Genomic DNA, 18,058 nt, shown 5'->3' on the forward strand with positions numbered 1-18,058 from the left:
TTATAGCAACAAGTGTATTACTCTAAAATATCTCAAAATGATAACCACGAGTATAGTACGTATAATTTTGTTCAATTGGAAAACAATGTCTCTAAAAACTAAACTAATATAATATATACTGTATACATACAATTCATAAATTCAATATTTTTCAAAAATATACATATCTCATGTGTAATTCTTATAATTTACATAATGATTAAGAAAATCATGTGGATGTACATAAAATATATCATGAATTGGAACATGTATCAATTTGTTCATCTTGAATACAACATTTCGCATCCTTGGATTATAGGCAACAACATCTTATTAATAAATTTACAATGCTAGTGTTTCAGCTGCAATACCCAATACAACCTACTTTAATTTGAGACGAATCATTTACTCTTGATTGCTTTAGATAAGGTATATTCTACAAATTCTGATATAAATATTGTTCAGTGCTTGGATATCATGACAGTGATGTTAGTTTAAATGCTCCACCCTCCGTCGATGACAAACTCTTTCCCTGTCACATACACAGCCTAAAATTCACGGACAGAAGCTTAAAAAGTACATTGTACATGGTTAAATATTCAGTTTAATTTTCATAAAGAATCAACAACTAAACATGTGAAGCAAGTTAAACTCCCACTAACAAATTCTTATCACGGATAATTATACACAATATCCAACAGTACATGTAAGTATTCCCGCATTCCGGAGTCTGTCAACATTTACCCTCCCAATACCTCTATCCTTTATTAAGAAGAGGGGAAAATTCACATGATAAAATTAGCCAATAGATGATCTTCATCGCACAAGTTTAAACCAGTATAATCACAGTAGTTATTCTCAGTCAACAATGAATCTATGCTGCATAAGGTTGTTGTATCAAGTCATGGTCCAGAGTCTGCATATAGGATCATACATTTTGGTTGTGGTGTGCAACAATGCATTATATAAATAGTGCATGTAGTTGAGGGTAACACTGAAAATTTTCACCCCAAGAAAACCATTGTCAACCGAGGTGTAGCTGAGTTCAAGGGCTATAACTCCTTCAAAAATAGTGGGACAGCATCCCCCTTGTAATATGCACATCTACACATTGTAATCTTTCTTTGTACCAAGTTTCATCAAAATCCCCAGAAGGGTTTAAGAGGAGTGGCGCAGACAAACTTAAAGGGACAGACGAACAACAGCGGTATAGCATAATACGCCCGCATTTTTATGCGGGTGTACAAAAAGGTACACTACATGTACATTACAGAGCACAATTTCATGTACCAGACACTATTTTTCATAGATGTTGAAATTTACAGTGCATGGATCTACTGTATATCTGATTCATAAATCAGCATCAGCTTAAGCATAGGAAGCATACAGGGAAAACTAGCATCAGCATTTAACCAATAAGCATTTCTAGCAATGATATTAGAATCTACTGAATCAAAATCAGAATTACTAGCATGTAAAATTAGCATCATTACTAGCATGCCAGGCAACATCGGTTTTGTAATATTGCAGATCCAATTTACACAAAATGAATCAAGGAGTGATCAACAGCATAAAGGATAATTTTAGCCTCTGTATATGAATAACATAGCTGCAGAACTGTAGCTCTCTGAAAAAATATTGGGAAAGACAGTGATCTGTCCCAATATTTTTTCAGAGAGCTACAGTTCTTCAACTACATTGCAACAGGATATGATACACATTGCTACATATGTAGCATTCAAATCATCATTATTAGCATTGAAACAAGATATGATAAACATTGCTAGCCTTCAAGATTAGCATTATTAGCAGTGAACCAGGATAGGATAAAATAAACATTGCTAGCCTTCAAGATTAGCATTAGTAGCAGTGAACCAGGATAGGATAAGCATTGCTTGCATTCAAGATCAGAATTACTAGCATTTAAACAAGATAGGATAGAGCATTAATTGCTAGCATTCAAGATCATCATTACTAGCATTGAAACAGGATAAGATAATCACTGCTAGCATTCAAGATCAGCAAGCCTAGAGATCACTACTCTCTTCAGTGATTGTTACAAGTCAAGTCTGCACTGACCTCATCCGATGCCAGATACACAGCTAAGTTTGCCACTTCTCCAGCGGTCCCAAACCTGCCTGTTTTCTGCCGTGCCTCAAAGTCCTTTCTGGCCTGCATAAAGTGTACAGAGACTTTAATGCACATAAAAGATATACAATAAATAATAAAATACAAACATTTTATGAGAATTTTCTCGTATTCATCAAAATTGTTTCCACCAATATCACATTCTTATTTTAAATAAAATTCTATGATTTTTTGATAAGAAATGAATTAATTTTTCTGAAAGTAAATATGTCTCTACTGTAAACCAAATTACCGACTACGACAATGTTGAGATACCTGATTCGGATCGGGCTGTGCCTCTATCCGACCCTGCAAGGAAGGAGTGTCAATTGTACCTAAAAAAAAAAACATTCTTTCATTGAAAATTCATCTACATTTGCAAATTCATGAATTCACTACCGTATATTGAAACTGACATATTTGTGGGCTCCGGCTGTTAATGAAGGATTCACTAGAACATGGAGTGAAATGAATCACTGTGGTATTGATTCATCGTGAAGTCGTAGTATCTATTGTCGATTCAATACACGGTATGGTACTTGTATTTTCGGTTAGTTACATTTTTTAAAATCAGGATTGCAGGAAATCAAGTAATAGTCAGTACAAAATCTGAATCCGGAAAAACCACGTGTAACAAGAAGGGAGAAAATGCAATGGACCAAACCAGGATTCAAACCCGGGCCCCCTGAATCTCTAGTCAGGTGCTCTATCAACAGAGCGATCTCGCCACTGGCGATCGAAGACATCAACCCAGGATTGTAATCCCCTGGCAGACATTTTCACCTGTCAGCTCTAGGGGCTGGTCTATGGCACCTAATGTAACAGGGAGGGAGAAAATGCAACAGCCAACATGTACAAATTAGTCATAAAATAATGATTTCCATATGCAACACATTTCATGTACAGGTAGACTGTAGGCAATTATATCAGTTGTGTTCGAATTTACTATTAAAGAGTTTAGACCCAAGCGATATAATTGCCAGTGATGTAGACTTAACAAAAACTTTGTCCAGGAACATTTTTCACCTCAAAACATCCTTGCATAAAAAATTGAATCAATTTAAGTCTCAATAATACTTGCAAGGAAACAAACTGATGGTGAAGTAAGTATCAATACACTATAGGCCTACCAAACACTAATGTATTCTGGAATACCCCCCCCCCCCCCCAGTTACACCCCATTTCATTTTTAGAGATCTGAATTTTCAATTATACAATGTACAAAACAAATACAAAATATTTCTCAATTGTACTACATAGGTTCTTGTCATTTCATATTTTGTATATCAAATTAATGTCATTAGTGAGTAAAGTAAGGAGTTGACAAATTAGTAGTAATTGGCTTAATTGGTGCACATTAATGCAATACATTTATACAATGCAATATTCTATCTGTAGTGAACACACAACCATCTTATACAAAGGTCTGGTTAGGTATTACATGTACCTACTGATTTCAAAGTACAAAGTACACAGAGAGCACTTCTTGGAATACATACTGTATACCTTTAGTTGAAATGGAAGCCCCACCTTAAATTCCACAAAGTTGAATTGTATAATTATAAGAAATGAGTCTTATATAGCATTCATTGTTCCCTAATGCATATTCTCAATACAATTTACCAAACAGTTTTAAAATGCTTGCAAAGAATGAAATTCCGCACCTCCAGTGACTACCACCTAATGTCAATATAGGGCAAGTTGAATGCCCTGCTTTAGTGAAAGTGACACACATTCTGACAAACATTATACCTGTCAGTGAGTTTTACCTGGACAGATTGAGTTACATCTGATGTTGTCCTTGATGAAGTCTGCTGCTATCCCTCTACTGAGCCCAATCACAGCTGCCTTTGTGGACCCGTATACACACCGATTAGGGGCACCTGGAATGAAAACAGTATGTAATACATGTATATCTCACAGGAAATTTTAAAAACATGTTTTAATGCTAGAAAAACAAGAGCTCCTCAAGATGGGCCAAATCCCCTCGCAATGAGCGTCTACAAGTTTTTTTTCTATGAAGTCCCATATATAGTGATCTTGACCTTTTGACCCCAAAATGAATAAGGTTCTTCCTCTCTTGATTAAAAAAACCATGCCAAGTATCAAATCAATTAAGCAAAAAATGTGTTCTGTAGACTGTCTACAGTATGTTACAAAAGCAGCCCAGAATCGTGTTCGTTGGAGGACTGTCGTCGATGACCTATGTTCCTCACAGAACGACAGGCCTAAGTAAGTAAGACTGTCTACAAGCTCAGTGTTTTATATACACACACACATGCACACATTTACTTCCTTACTCACCCACACACAAATGGTCCTGTCACTATAGCCCCTCTCACAAAGAACTATTCTGAACATTCTTGGATCTTGATAAAGGACAGGATGAGGGAGAGAGGGAAGGGAGAGAGAGAGAGAGAGAGAGAAAATACCTGTATGAAAAGAGACTCGCTGTACATTTGTGACTACAGTAGGATTTGGGTAGAGAACCCACTGTGTGTACGTGTGTTGTGATAGCTACAACATTAAATAATACTGTAACACTAAGACTAACTGCTCTTATTGTCTCTAGAAACTCACCGTGTATACTGGAGGCCACAGACGACATGTTGAGAATTACTCCTGATTTTTGTTTCTGCATCTGAAGAAATTTTTTTACTTCATTTGAATATTTGTGAATTATCTGGCAGAATTGAAAAAAACAAAATGGTCCAATACATACTGAATAACTCCCAACAAGGACAGACAACTCCTGAATTTTCTTACTTAAGTATTGATCGATTGATTGAATATTGTTTAACATCCCTCTTGAGAATATTTCACTCATATGGAGACATCATCATTGCAGATGAAGGGCTGCAAAATTTAGACCTATGCTCGGTGTTTACGGCCTTTGAGCAGGGAGGGATCTTTATCGTGCCACACCTGCTGTGATATGGGACCTCGGTTTTTGTAGTCTCATCCAAAGGACCGCCCCATTTAGGTGCCTCTTACGACAAGCAAGGGGTATTGAGGACCTATTCTAACTCAGATCCTCACGGGACCTTAAGTAATGAATAATAAATATACATTGTATATTCAAAGGATATATAAAATATCAATACGATATCAAACCTTTGGGAGAAACTGGGTAGACATACGCCACATGCTCTTGACATTCAAATTAAAGGAAAAATCCCACGCCTTCTCATCTGTTTCCAAAATAGTTCCATGATGTACATATCTGAAAAAATACAGCATATTGCTGATCGCATTTATAGATCTATAGTATATATAGTAATTTTAAATCACTGCCTGGTACTCGCATATACACTATATAAACACTGTACCACATGACTGTGTAATTACAGAGAAGTAAGGTTAACAATCTCAACGAATTTCCCTGTAAATTCATGTCATTGTAATGTACGTGTTACATATCCTCTGTTTCAAATTCATATGAACATATAGGCTATAGGCCACCATGATCACCTGTTCTCATTGTGTACATTTGTAATCATTCTAAAAATCTATAAAAGTGCTGAAGTTTATTTATTTTAAAACTTTCATTTTTTCTATGATTTCTTTTGCAAAATAAAGTACACATGTACATGATTTCAGTTTTGTAAGGCCCACTACGGTAGAAAACGTTTCCTTAATACCTTTCTATTTAATCCCTGTCAATTACAAGCATTTTTAATCTGTCCATGAAGCAGTGTCTATGAAGAGTTACCTCCCACATGCTGTCTTGTTAAATGACAGTATAAAACGAAGGAGATATGATTTGATAACAGTCTAATGCAAGTAGAGTAAGAATAAACTTGAAATACCCGGCCACATTGAACAGTATGTCCACTCTTTCTATGGTTGCAGCAAAAGCTTTTACATCCTCTGTGTTTGTCACATCAAGAACCCTGGTTTCAATTCCTGCAGGAAAAAGAAGAGTTAGTATTCGTATTGTAGATATATCTTTATAAATCAAATGAAACATTTCAAAGTGAGTTTTTCCCCATTTCTTTCTTTTTCATTTGCTTCAGTACAAATTTACAACTCATACCTGATCTACATCAGAGATATTTTGAAACACAATTGGTATGATGTACTATAATAATGTATTTATGATATATATATTCATCTATAGATAGGTCATTACATGAAGACTTCAAAAAATAAACTTGTACAACTGTACCATGACATCGAAACAGTATAATTTCATTAAAAATCAAATTGCACCTGGGCACTCCTCAGCTAATTTCTTCAACAAATCTGGATTGATGTCGGTGGCAATAACTTTAGCTCCCTCTCTGACAAAGGCCTGTAATAAAATTAAGATTTAGAGATCTTATCAGTCAGCTAAGATTGACTAATCGTATATTGTTTAATGTCCCTCTCGAGAATTTTTCACACATATGGAGACGTCACCATTGCTGGTGAAGGCAAGATATATAAGCCTATATGCTTGGCGCTCAATATGGTCTTTGGGCAGGGAGGGATCTTTATCGTGCCACACCTGCTGTGGCATGGGGCCTCAGTTTTTGTGGTCTCATCTGAAGGACTGCCCCATCTAATTGCCTCTTACGACAAGCAAGGGGTACTAAGTACCTATTCTAACCAGGATCCCCACAGGATAAGTCAGATAGGAAGAACTATGACAAGTGGAACTAGTTGCATTTAGTTGTGAGAATAAATTTGTTTCTGATCCATTTGTTTGATACAATTGAACATTTAAAACTAGATAAAGTCCTGATGATGATTTGTCTTTTTTATCTCGACTTTCATTAATTGTCAGCTGCAGTATAAATGACAACAACTGTAGTTACAAATGTATCTCAAGAAGGTAAGTAATTATGCCAAACAAAATGTTGGTTCAGCACTAGAAGCGCAAATATTTAAACAATAAAATCCTTTCTTTTTTGTTTCATGGGGTGATGAAGGTAGCTAGCATTGCAGGAAAAAATCCATAGCCCGCGTAAGCAGGTTATGCAAATTTTTTCTGCAATGATTGCTACCTTCATCACCCGATGAACAACAAAGAAAGACATTATATTGTTTATATTCATATTTTTATGCATTATTTAAAAATATAAACAGTTGACTAGAATTATGATCTAAAATAACATATGGTTGACCCATTTGTTATGTTAAATTGAACAGCCAATGCAGCCTTTGACCTTGATGATCACATAATATTGACTGCTTCTTAACCAAACACTTGGCATTCAGAAAGGAGAGATGCGGGTCTCTTGGATGAGACCTTAAATACTTGGGCCCTTTGTCATGGCAGGTATCACCATATGCTAAAAACTCTCACTGCTACAGCCAGTGTAAAGGACAGTGTAAAGGTTAAGATGCATGGCATTTCAGCTCAGCTGGTGGAGTCTTGATATGAGTTCAAACATTCTCACAAAGTAAAACATTCTCACAATGTAAAACAAACAAGCAAGTAAATGTCTGAGATTAAAAGTGACTCTTCATTTATACCTTCGCTGCAGCATTCCCAATTCCTTGTCCTGCAGCTGAAAGTACAGCAATCTTTCCTTCTAATCTCCCCATGGCCTAAAACAAATTAAAAAGAGAAATACAGTTGCACTTCAGTATCTCGAACATCATTATCTTGAATACCTTGGATATATCGAAGTGAATTGGAAGTCCCAACTACATTTTCTTTATGTGTTTTAACCTCAATATCTCAGACCCTTGGATATTTTGAACTTTGGAGGGGGGGGGGGGGGGGGTCCTATTGAGTTTGAGATAACAAGGTTAGACTGTACACATAAATTTACAGCTAACTTTTGTGAATTATTTAATCATAATTACAAAACTCAATTCTACATCTGTGCTCTTATGCTCTTAATATGTACCTTAAACTTTGATTCAACTTTTGCAAGCATATACATTGCTAGGAAAAGAAAACTTAAAAATAATATGATCAATGTTAGTACAATATTGGACAACACATCACTTAATTAGCACCACATTAAACAATACTGTTGACATCACAATGATAATGCGACCAATTTTTGCTGTTCTTGGTTGTTCTTATCTAACTGAAATTAAACGTTAAATCTGCTCATATACTCGCTACAAAATTACATTGACAATTAAGCATGGAGAGTTCTACAAAATGATGTGTAATTACAATATATGACACATTTAAATTAGTGGTAAATGAGTTCTAAAAATAAATCTATTGTCACAATGCTATCAATTCCGAACAATGTGAAAAATTCATATTGCGCTAGTTTAATGTATTTAATATTCAATTTGTCTGCAAACAATTTACACATCATAATTACATGTATATAAAATAAAAATAAAAATCTAGATTGCTATAGCCCTTACCAAAACTTGCTCACCATTTGCACATGAGCTGCTCGCATTATTTTCAAATGAAATGCTAACACATGAGCTGCACACGAGCTCTCTGACATGCAAACTGTTAAGTGTATTAAAAAGATGCCACAAACATTCTTGAAAGCATCTGTGTTTATGATTTAATTTATCATTATTCTTTTTGGAATTGTGACTCTCCCATTAAAGTCCATTTTCGTATCTCTGCTGCATTAGCATGTCAACTGGTAAATGGAGGGGGAGTAAAAGTCTGAGGAATTTCGGATTACATTGTATACTGTTGGGAGAGAAGAATCAGAGGAATTTCGGATTACATTCAAATGTGCAAACCAAGTGCTTAGGCCACAATGCCACTTCTTATGAAAATGACATGTTGAATGCTAGTTTTATAAAAGAAGTAATACACCAAAGTGCATTGCATAGAATTAGTATTAGATATGATTAAGCGATGCTGTAAAACAATACCTCTATTTCTTGACACGCTTGCACACTAGTACACGCCCACTAAGCTGATTACAAACGACTTTCGGTGGTTGCCGGAGATTTTCGGTCCTGAATGTCGTTCGGCCTCTACGTACGCAGATGAATCGGTGTAATATAAAAGTTCGGTGATCGGAAGTTTTGGAGTTTTCGGCACATTCAAGTTGATAAAGTTTTAAGCTTATTTTTCTAAGTCAATTTATGTTCATGTTCTGCCCAATTTTTAATAACAGTTTTGATTTTGTTCTTACCGAGAGAATGATATTAACGTTATTAGATTTTAATATTGAGTCGGTGCGATGATAAATAGGTTGAAAAAAAGGGTGAAATGAAGTATTTTTAAAAACTTTTGTTAATTTGCAGTCAGAAGAAAAGTTTGAAATTAGTACTCAAAATATTTTGGAAAAAAAACAACAACCAAAAAACATGTGCCCTACAACTGTTTAAAATAATAGGGGGGGGGGGGGGAGGGGGGAGGGGGGCACCCAAGATATCTTTTATTTGCATTGCCCCAACATCATCTTGCTCATCGACCCAACGTTCAACCAACCATGCTGGTGTGATGTTGGCCCAACTTTACCTAGTTGGTAAGTTGACATTGGTCCAACATTGGCCCTATGTAAAAATTATTGTTGTTAGTACAACATTCACTGAACATTGGTGCATGGTTAATAAATTTTACGTTGAACCAACATTGGGTCATTATTGGTAAATAAGTAATTACGTCGACCCAACACTGGGTCATTATATTCAATATTGGTAAATAAACATTCCGCAGACTAAATGACCCATTGTTTGTTTGTCTTCAAACCATTATACATGTATAATATCCCGTACAGCGTAGTCTGCCATAATTTTCACTGGTATGCATTAATATTCCTGAAGATAAAAAAAAAAATGCAATCAATTCTTTCTATAATTTTTCATTTCTTTATCATTAAGATGAATTTTTGACAATATTTCAGCTTCTAAACATTTAATATTATTTTTTTAACATTACAATGAAGTTTTAATGATTGTTTTATCCGCGCTGATGATAGAACAGTTCCGTCAAGTCTTCTGCCTGCTCATATGTATGCTTCTTTCTCAACTGTCTAGATCTATCACTGGCGTGCCTAAACACAACCCTGGTGATTGCTCTCTATACATCTATCACTGGCGTGCCTAAACCATTCCCTGGTGATTGCTCTCTAGATCTATCACTGGCGTGCCTAAACCATTCCCTGGTGATTACTCTCTATACATCTATCACTGGCGTGCCTAAACCATTCCCTGGTGATTGCTCTCTATACATCTATCACTGGCGTGCCTAAACCATTCCCTGGTGATTGCTCTCTATACATCTATCACTGGCGTGCCTAAACCATTCCCTGGTGATTGCTCTCTAGATCTATCACTGGCGTGTCTAAATCATTCCCTGGTGATTGCTCTCTATACATCTATCACTGGCGTGCCTAAACCATTCCCTGGTGATAGCTCTCTAGATCTATCACTGCCGTGCCTAAACCATTCCCTGGTGATTGCTCTCTATACATTTATCACTGGTGTGTCTAAACCATTCCCTGGTGATTGCTGCGGGAATCCGAGTCCGCATCTATCGCGTATGTTGCATTGCATGCACAGCGTATTCAAAACCTGAAATACAAGAAATATACATGTACTAAAATCTTCTATTATCAGACCGGGTATGCTTTGAATTGATATCCCGATATACAAGAATTATGCAGGAACGTACTTTTGGAGGGAAGAGGTATCCATTCAGTTATTAGTTTCATTGAAGAAGTGCTTGTCATAATATCTTGGGTAGATACACCCTTGTTCTCCCCCTTTCTGGCTGATAATGCGATGCTAACTGGGATTATATGACGGTTTATTCTATATAAGTTTTAGTATAGAGTTTGTCCTTCTTGCATGGACTATTTCCCTTTACCACCGTGCTGTCCAAATATAGTGGAAATCATTTATAACATATTGTAACGTGCTAATGTCCAAGAATAAGGCAGATGTTATATTTACAGTTTATTTACAAATATACACATATTTACACACAACATTTATGTTGAACAACTTCAAATAGTTGAAGTTCAATATACACATCAGTCCATCTGCTTACGGAGCAGAACTGACATCCATCTGTATTAAACTCCAATACAGAACTGACTCAAACTTGGGCATGTCCCTCAAACGTCAAGGTTCCCAGCCAAAATCATAAAGCACCGATAATGGCTAACCTTAATCAGGAATATAAACAATTAACCCTTATATTCCCATGAGAACATCGGCGACCACTAGTGTAGGACGCTGACAGACATATCCCGTTACCCATTGTGATAACAGTATAGAGCAATAAATGCTGAGCATGCATACAAGATAAACAAGTGAACAGAATTAGTGAAACTCCAAAATTATGACATTGCTCCCTCCTTCCAAGACATGTGCCCACACATGTTATTTACAAATTAAAATTGACAGTTTTCTCAATGTACATTCTCAGTTAATTACACTGTCACTTTATAAATCCAATCGTTCCACAGGACGGCGGATTCGTTTACCGCGACCGTATTCTGCATCAATCCCTGCTTCACAATCGTCATTATAACTCGCATTGTCAATAGAACGTACCTCGTCATCATCACCAGACTGCTGATCGCTTGACGGCTGCCACGCGTCGCTTTGGCCATAAAATGGTTTTAATCGGTTGTAATGCACAACACGCGGTCTGGAATTTGGTGTCTTTTGGATTCGGTACACAAGATCACTAATTGACGTAACTACGCGATAAGGTCCGTCCCAATTAGATTGTAATTTTGGGCTCACGCCGATTTTGCGTTTAGGATCAAAAAGCCACACGAGGTCACTACTTTTATATGGGTTAAATTTCACAGAATAATCGTATCCGGACTTCTGTTTATCACTTGCACTTTTAATATGTTGTCTAGCCGATTCATGCACTTTGCACATTTTGTCCTTCAGGTCTGCCACATATTCAGGCACACTGTTTGTTTCTTCTTTAGGAATACTTCCGTACATTAAATCCACAGGTAAACGTACTTCCCGACCTAACATCATCAAATTCGGGGAATATGATGTTGATTCCTGGTCAGCACTCCTATATGCCATCATTGTCATCGGGAGAATTTCGTCCCAGTCTCTTTGATCTTTAGACACTAATGTTGCAAGCATATTTCCAACCGTTTTATTGAAACGCTCAATCATTCCGTCAGATTGGGGGTGTAAAGCTGTAGTTCGAGTCTTCTCCATTCCTAGTAGTTTTGACATCGAGATGAATAGTCCAGATTCAAAATTTCTTCCCTGGTCGGAATGAATAAGTAAAGGGACCCCAAAACGACAAATGAACTCATCAACGAGCTTCCTGGCTACAGTCTCAGCCTCTTGATCTGGGATCGCGTATGCCTTAGTCCATTTAGTAAAATAATCTCCCACAACAAGAATGTATTTGTTTCCGCGTTCTGTTACAGGTAAGGGACCCATGATATCCAGGGCTACCCTCTCCATTGGAGCTCCCACATTGTAGATCTTCATAGGGGCCTTGTAAGATTTAGACGGACTTTTTCTTGCCGAACACTGTTCACATTTACGACACCAGTCCTTTACACTAGATCCAACACCCGGCCAATAAAACCGTTCTCGTATCCGAGACAAAGTTTTGTTGACTCCAAGATGGCCAGCTGTAACGGCATCATGAAGCGATTTTAATATATCTGCACGATATATTTCTGGCACAATCACTTGCCACGAAATTCGCTTCCCTGTATCATCTTCCCATCTCCGATGCAGGACACCATTCTTGAATTCCAGTCTTTGCCACTGAGACCACAAAGTTTTCACTGGCACACTTTCCAAACAGATTTCCTCCCATTTAGGCTTGGTATGGCTTTGCTGCAATTTTGAGAAAATAACACCTATTGTCGTATCGTCTCTTTGGGCTTTGGCCATTTGAGATTGTGATATTCCATTTATCCAGGAAGGTTGAGTCTTTTTACGGACAACATTGCATTTTCCTTCTGGACGAAAAGTTTGTTCAGTTCGCTCACAATATGAGCAGTCTTGGCAGGGTCGGCGCGACATCGAGTCAGCATTAATATGTTTTGCTCCAGCTCGATGTTCTATTTCAAAGTCATAAGTGCCAAGAACTTCCAGCCATCGAGCTAACTGTCCTTCAATATTTTTGAAATTCATAAGCCACCGAAGTGACCCATGGTCTGTGCGTAGGCGAAACTTCCTGCCATACAAGTAGCAGTGGAAGTGTTTTATGGACTCTACAATCGCGAGTAATTCCTTGCGGGTTACACAGTAGTTTGTCTCGGATTTCCCTAATGCATGACTAAAATAGCCTATTACTTTCTCCTTACCATCTTGAATTTGAGAAAGCACAGATCCAATGGCTTTGTTGCTAGCGTCTGTATCTAGGATGAACTCTGAGCCTTGAGGATCCGGGTATGCCAGTACCGTACTGTGCATTAGTTTAGATTTTAGCTGCTGGAAAGCCGTGTTGCACTCATCCGTCCACAAAAATGGTTTATTTTCTGTCATGGAATTTAATGGACGAGCAACTTTTGCAAAGTTCAAAATAAACTTGCGATAATAAGAGCATAATCCAAGAAAACTACGAAGCTGTTTAATGTTGACGGGCACAGGCCAATATTTTATGGCATCGATTTTTGATTGATCCACTTGAATTCCGTCCGGGGTTACAATATGCCCCAAGTATGTCACTCGCTTTTGAAATAAGAAACATTTCTTTGGACTTAATTTCAGTCCCGCAGTGCGTAGTCGCAAAAGCACTTCCTCTAAAAGATTTAACGTTGTCTCAAAGTCTTGACCGAAAACAATCACGTCATCAAGATAAACCAAACAGGTTTTCCAAGATAATCCCGATAAGACTTTACTCATTAACCTTTCAAAGGTGGCGGGTGCATTACACAGTCCAAAGGGCATGACCTTGAACTGGTACAGTCCATTTTCGGTCACAAAGGCAGTTTTCGCACGATCCTGATCTTCCACTTCAACTTGCCAATAGCCGCTTTGTAAATCAAGGGTGCAAAACCACTGAGAACCAACTAGAGCGTCCAGTTTGTCGTCAACTCTCGGAACCGGAAATGAATCCTTCTTAGTAACATAATTCAACTTTCTATAGTCTACACAAAACCGAAGGGAACCATCCTTCTTCCTCACCAATACAATTGGCGAAGCCCAAGGACTGTTTGATTTTTCAATCACGTCCTGAGATAACACCATTTCGATCTGTGATGACACCTCAGATCTCTTAGCAAATGGCATTCGACGGGGTTGTTGTTTGATGGGTGTAGCCCCCTGAGTGTCAATCTTGTGTTTGATTACTCCTGTGCGACCAAGTGCTAATTTGTCGGATGCAAACACATCTTTGTTGTTGATCAAAAACTGTTTTAGGATTTCTGATTGTTTTCCATCCAAATTGACACATGATTCAGATAGTAAAGTCGAAAGGTGATCCGGAATTTTGCCATCTGGATAAGAACAAGTTTCCTCACTTCGGTCTATTGTTACAGCTTCGCAGTGACCAACTACTGTTCTCGGATAAAGTTTGATTGATTTGTCTGACACATTGAGCACACGTATAGGAATTTTTTCCTTCGACAAATCTACTACAGCTTTCCCTACAATCAGTTTGTACTTTTCAGTGAATTTCTCCGTAGGAATAACAAGGCCTGTCTTAGGTACTGAATCGGTATCCAAAACTTTTCCTTGAAGCAACATCTCACTTCCAGCTGGAACAACACTGGTATCTTCCAGAACAACCCTACAACATCGCATGTAGTTGCATGAGAATGTTGAACATTTTACAATATGCCCATTCAATTTAAACTGACTATTTCCTACATCAAGAACACATTTATGTGCCTTCAAGAAATCAAATCCGAGCAATCCCTCGATGTCCTCATCAATGTCAACAATCCAGAATTCGTGCTGTACAGAAATGCCTGCGAGAGTCACGTTCATTGTCGCGATCCCTTTTGCATGAATACATTTGCCATCAGCCATCTTCATTTTAGAAGATTGTAATTCGGGGAGTGGATTCATTTTCCTGTAGACACTGGTATTAATGATAGAAACATTGGCACCTGTATCTACAAGAAATCGTACAGATTCAGCATCATGTATACATCCATCCACATACATACCAGACCCGTCCTTCGATATTCGAGAAGACCGCGGGGCAAAGTTTGAATTTCCCTTACCAGAACTTGATGATTTTTTGGCTTTCGGGCAGTTCCTTCTAAAATGATTCCCACCACAGTTCCAACAACGGATTTCTTTTGTTGATGGTTTTGAATTAGCAGCACATGTATCTTTCGATGTTTTCATTGTTGCTATTTCCTTGCGCATTTCAACGAGTTCCTTTGAAATTTCTCCCATACATGCTTTAATGTCATCAGCACTGAATGATTTTTCATTTGCATAGTCACTGACAGTTACATTCCGCACCGCTGTAGTAGCTCGTTTTTCTCGTTGTCTTTCTGCCATATTAAATGCATCCAGTTCCACGGACAGTTTTGTAGCATCATCAATGGTTTTTGGATGCGCTTGCTGAATCCTCAGTCTCATGTCGGAGTCAGTAAGGGCGTCTATGAAATGATCCCGACACAATGTTTCCAGTAGATCTCGCGGAGCATTAGGGTAAGCTTTTCTGCTCAATCGTTTTATATATTGATCTAACTCCGGAAGTGATTGGTCTCTTTTCCGGACAAGGTTTTTTAGCTGAACTCGGAACAGTTCAGTTCTGTTCTCGGATCCAAAACGGCGACTGAGTGCAGTTGACAATTCAACATAGGAACGTCGTTTTCCTGGCTCCAGATCAGCTACCACTCCTTGTGCAGCACCCCTTAACGAGGACGCTAAGAACATGGACTTCCTTATGTCGTCCCATCCATTTATCTCCGCCACGAGTTCAAACTGGACTTTATAATCATCCCACGGCTCAGACCCATCATATGCAGCTGGATGTACTAAAGGTTTCATGAAATCCCTGTTACTTTGATGATCATCATTGTAACTATTGTTTCTGAGTGCCGCTGTAGTATTGCGTATTTCTCTATCAAGCGCTGCACATTCTCTTTCTATACGCTGGATCTCATGAGGGGTGGATGTCATCGTCCCTATTCCTGTATCTGACCTATTACGTCTTATTCCTAATAGCACAGTTGGGGTATCTAAATTTTCTGCCATATCACTTGTAATAATAATCCCACCGCTGCCACCAAAATTGTAACGTGCTATTGTCCAAGAATAAGGCAGATGTTATATTTACAGTTTATTTACAAATATGCACATATTTACACACAACATTTATGTTGAACAACTTCAAATAGTTGAAGTTCAATATACACATCAGTCCATCTGCTTTCGGAGCAGAACTGACATCCATCTGTATTAAACTCCAATACAGAACTGACTCAAACTTGGGCATGTCCCTCAAACTTCAAGGTTCCCAGCCAAAATCATAAAGCACCGATAATGGCTAACCTTAATCAGGAATATAAACAATTAACCCTTATATTCCCATGAGAACATCGGCGACCACTAGTGTAGGACGCTGACAGACATATCCCGTTACCCATTGTGATAACAGTATAGAGCAATAAATGCTGAGCATGCATACAAGATAAACAAGTGAACAGAATTAGTGAAACTCCAAAATTATGACAATATATAAATATGGAGAAAAGTTTGCAGGTCGGGTACGTTCTACTTACAGTTCAATAATATCTCTATTTTTACATACTTAGATTTACAATGTAACATAGTAGTCCTACATGTATTTATGGAATAATAAAATGTCTATATCCTTGGCCGTTTATTAAACAGGGGGTGTGAGGGTTGCAAACATTGCATCCCCACCCAAAAATCAACTTGAACGATTCCATAAAGTACCTCACGGTTATACATTTTTCCTCCATGTATTGTTTGCGATCTCATTATACATATATCATATACCCGGGGGGAAACCCAAACGCGGCATTTAAAAAAAAAATATTTGAATAAAATCGTCATTTTAAAATGTAATTCTACATATGTATTGTATAGGCCTATACATGACGAGAATCTTAAATATTACCCGGACAGATACACGTAACAACACAACACATGATGTAGCAATTTAATTTCTCAGCGTAATAATACCCCCCACCCCACCCCCTCCCGCCACACCCTCTTAACGGCACGACTGTCTATTTCATACTCAGTGACTTGCTTGTTAATGCTTTAAAAATAAAATATGACTTTTACACTTACAGAAACATTTTGAGTATTTCTCTTCACAGTAAATAGTGAGGGAGATATGAAGATTTATTCACCCAAGAAAAATCATATTCCCCGAGGACAACGCCCGAGGGGAATGTGATTTTTCTTGGGTGAATAAATCTTCATATCTACCTCACTATTATGCAATAAATGTATAATTCCACGATGTATCTAGACCTGTCTGTGACATAGTTGAAAATATGTAAAAATGATATTGAGCCAAACATGTAGAGACTGAACTTGAATAGGACCGAAACATCTGTAGGCCGGAAACGTAGGAATCATTTATGTACGAGTTAATCCCTTTAACCTTTGACCTATGACCCTTTGATCAACAACAACCACAGGGATTTTACCATCGTGACTCGTGTACATGCGGATTGTACCGGCTTGAATACATTGGTTGCACATAATGGCAGACATACCGGAGAAGAGTGTCCTCTCCATTCAGAGCACCGTCGTGTTTGGATATGTCGGGAATAAGAGTGCAACGTTTCCTCTGCAGGTAGCTTTAGCCTTCATTTCGAATTTTCTCTGTTAGTGAACCCTCCCCCACTCACAAACTTGAGGCGAACAGGATGTGATTCGGGATATACTTTTATATACTAGTTTTGCGTTGTTTTTATATAATATTCGTTAGTATTTTTGTTTTGATTTTGTGCATTTCATCATGCATATTTTATGATGTAATCATCGACAGCATCGTCAGATCATGATGCATCACTCACAGGGTTGGGCGGTTAAAACCGCCCCCGGTTTTAACCAGCGGTTTTAACCGTCCCGGTCAATACTCCCTAAGTGGTCAATACTGGTCAATTGAGATTTAAACTGTCCATTTTCC

General features: G+C 37.8%; 2 protein-coding genes across 4 annotated transcripts in view; one reads left to right on the top strand and one right to left on the bottom strand.

Annotated features, from left to right (window-relative positions):
* Positions 1-18,058, bottom strand: part of LOC125674146 (dehydrogenase/reductase SDR family member 6-like) — a 19,666-nt gene continuing 1,608 nt past the window's right edge. The window contains exons 1-10 of one of the 2 annotated variants that reach the window (XM_048911225.2): positions 8,902-9,009; positions 7,567-7,641; positions 6,319-6,400; positions 5,916-6,012; positions 5,221-5,329; positions 4,687-4,747; positions 3,876-3,989; positions 2,383-2,441; positions 2,059-2,151; positions 1-527 (exon numbers count right to left, since the gene is read on the bottom strand). In XM_048911225.2, the coding sequence (XP_048767182.1) occupies positions 474-527; positions 2,059-2,151; positions 2,383-2,441; positions 3,876-3,989; positions 4,687-4,747; positions 5,221-5,329; positions 5,916-6,012; positions 6,319-6,400; positions 7,567-7,638 (741 nt within the window). In that variant the 5' untranslated portion in view covers positions 7,639-7,641; positions 8,902-9,009 and the 3' untranslated portion in view covers positions 1-473. Of the gene's footprint in view, positions 528-2,058; positions 2,152-2,382; positions 2,442-3,875; positions 3,990-4,686; positions 4,748-5,220; positions 5,330-5,915; positions 6,013-6,318; positions 6,401-7,566; positions 7,642-8,901; positions 9,010-18,058 lie in introns of those variants that run through there. The other variant, XM_056158643.1, reaches the window with a different exon arrangement.
* LOC125674145 (pyridoxal kinase-like) overlaps positions 17,512-18,058 on the top strand; it is a 25,469-nt gene continuing 24,922 nt past the window's right edge. Inside the window, exon 1 of one of the 2 annotated variants that reach the window (XM_048911223.2) lies at positions 17,512-17,722. In XM_048911223.2, coding sequence (XP_048767180.2) covers positions 17,630-17,722 — 93 coding nt within the window. In that variant the 5' untranslated portion in view covers positions 17,512-17,629. The remainder of the gene's footprint in view (positions 17,723-18,058) is intronic. The other variant, XM_048911224.2, reaches the window with a different exon arrangement.

This window comes from Ostrea edulis, chromosome 3 (genome assembly GCF_947568905.1).
Source record: "Ostrea edulis chromosome 3, xbOstEdul1.1, whole genome shotgun sequence".
In the NCBI taxonomy this organism is placed as follows: domain Eukaryota; kingdom Metazoa; phylum Mollusca; class Bivalvia; order Ostreida; family Ostreidae; genus Ostrea; species Ostrea edulis.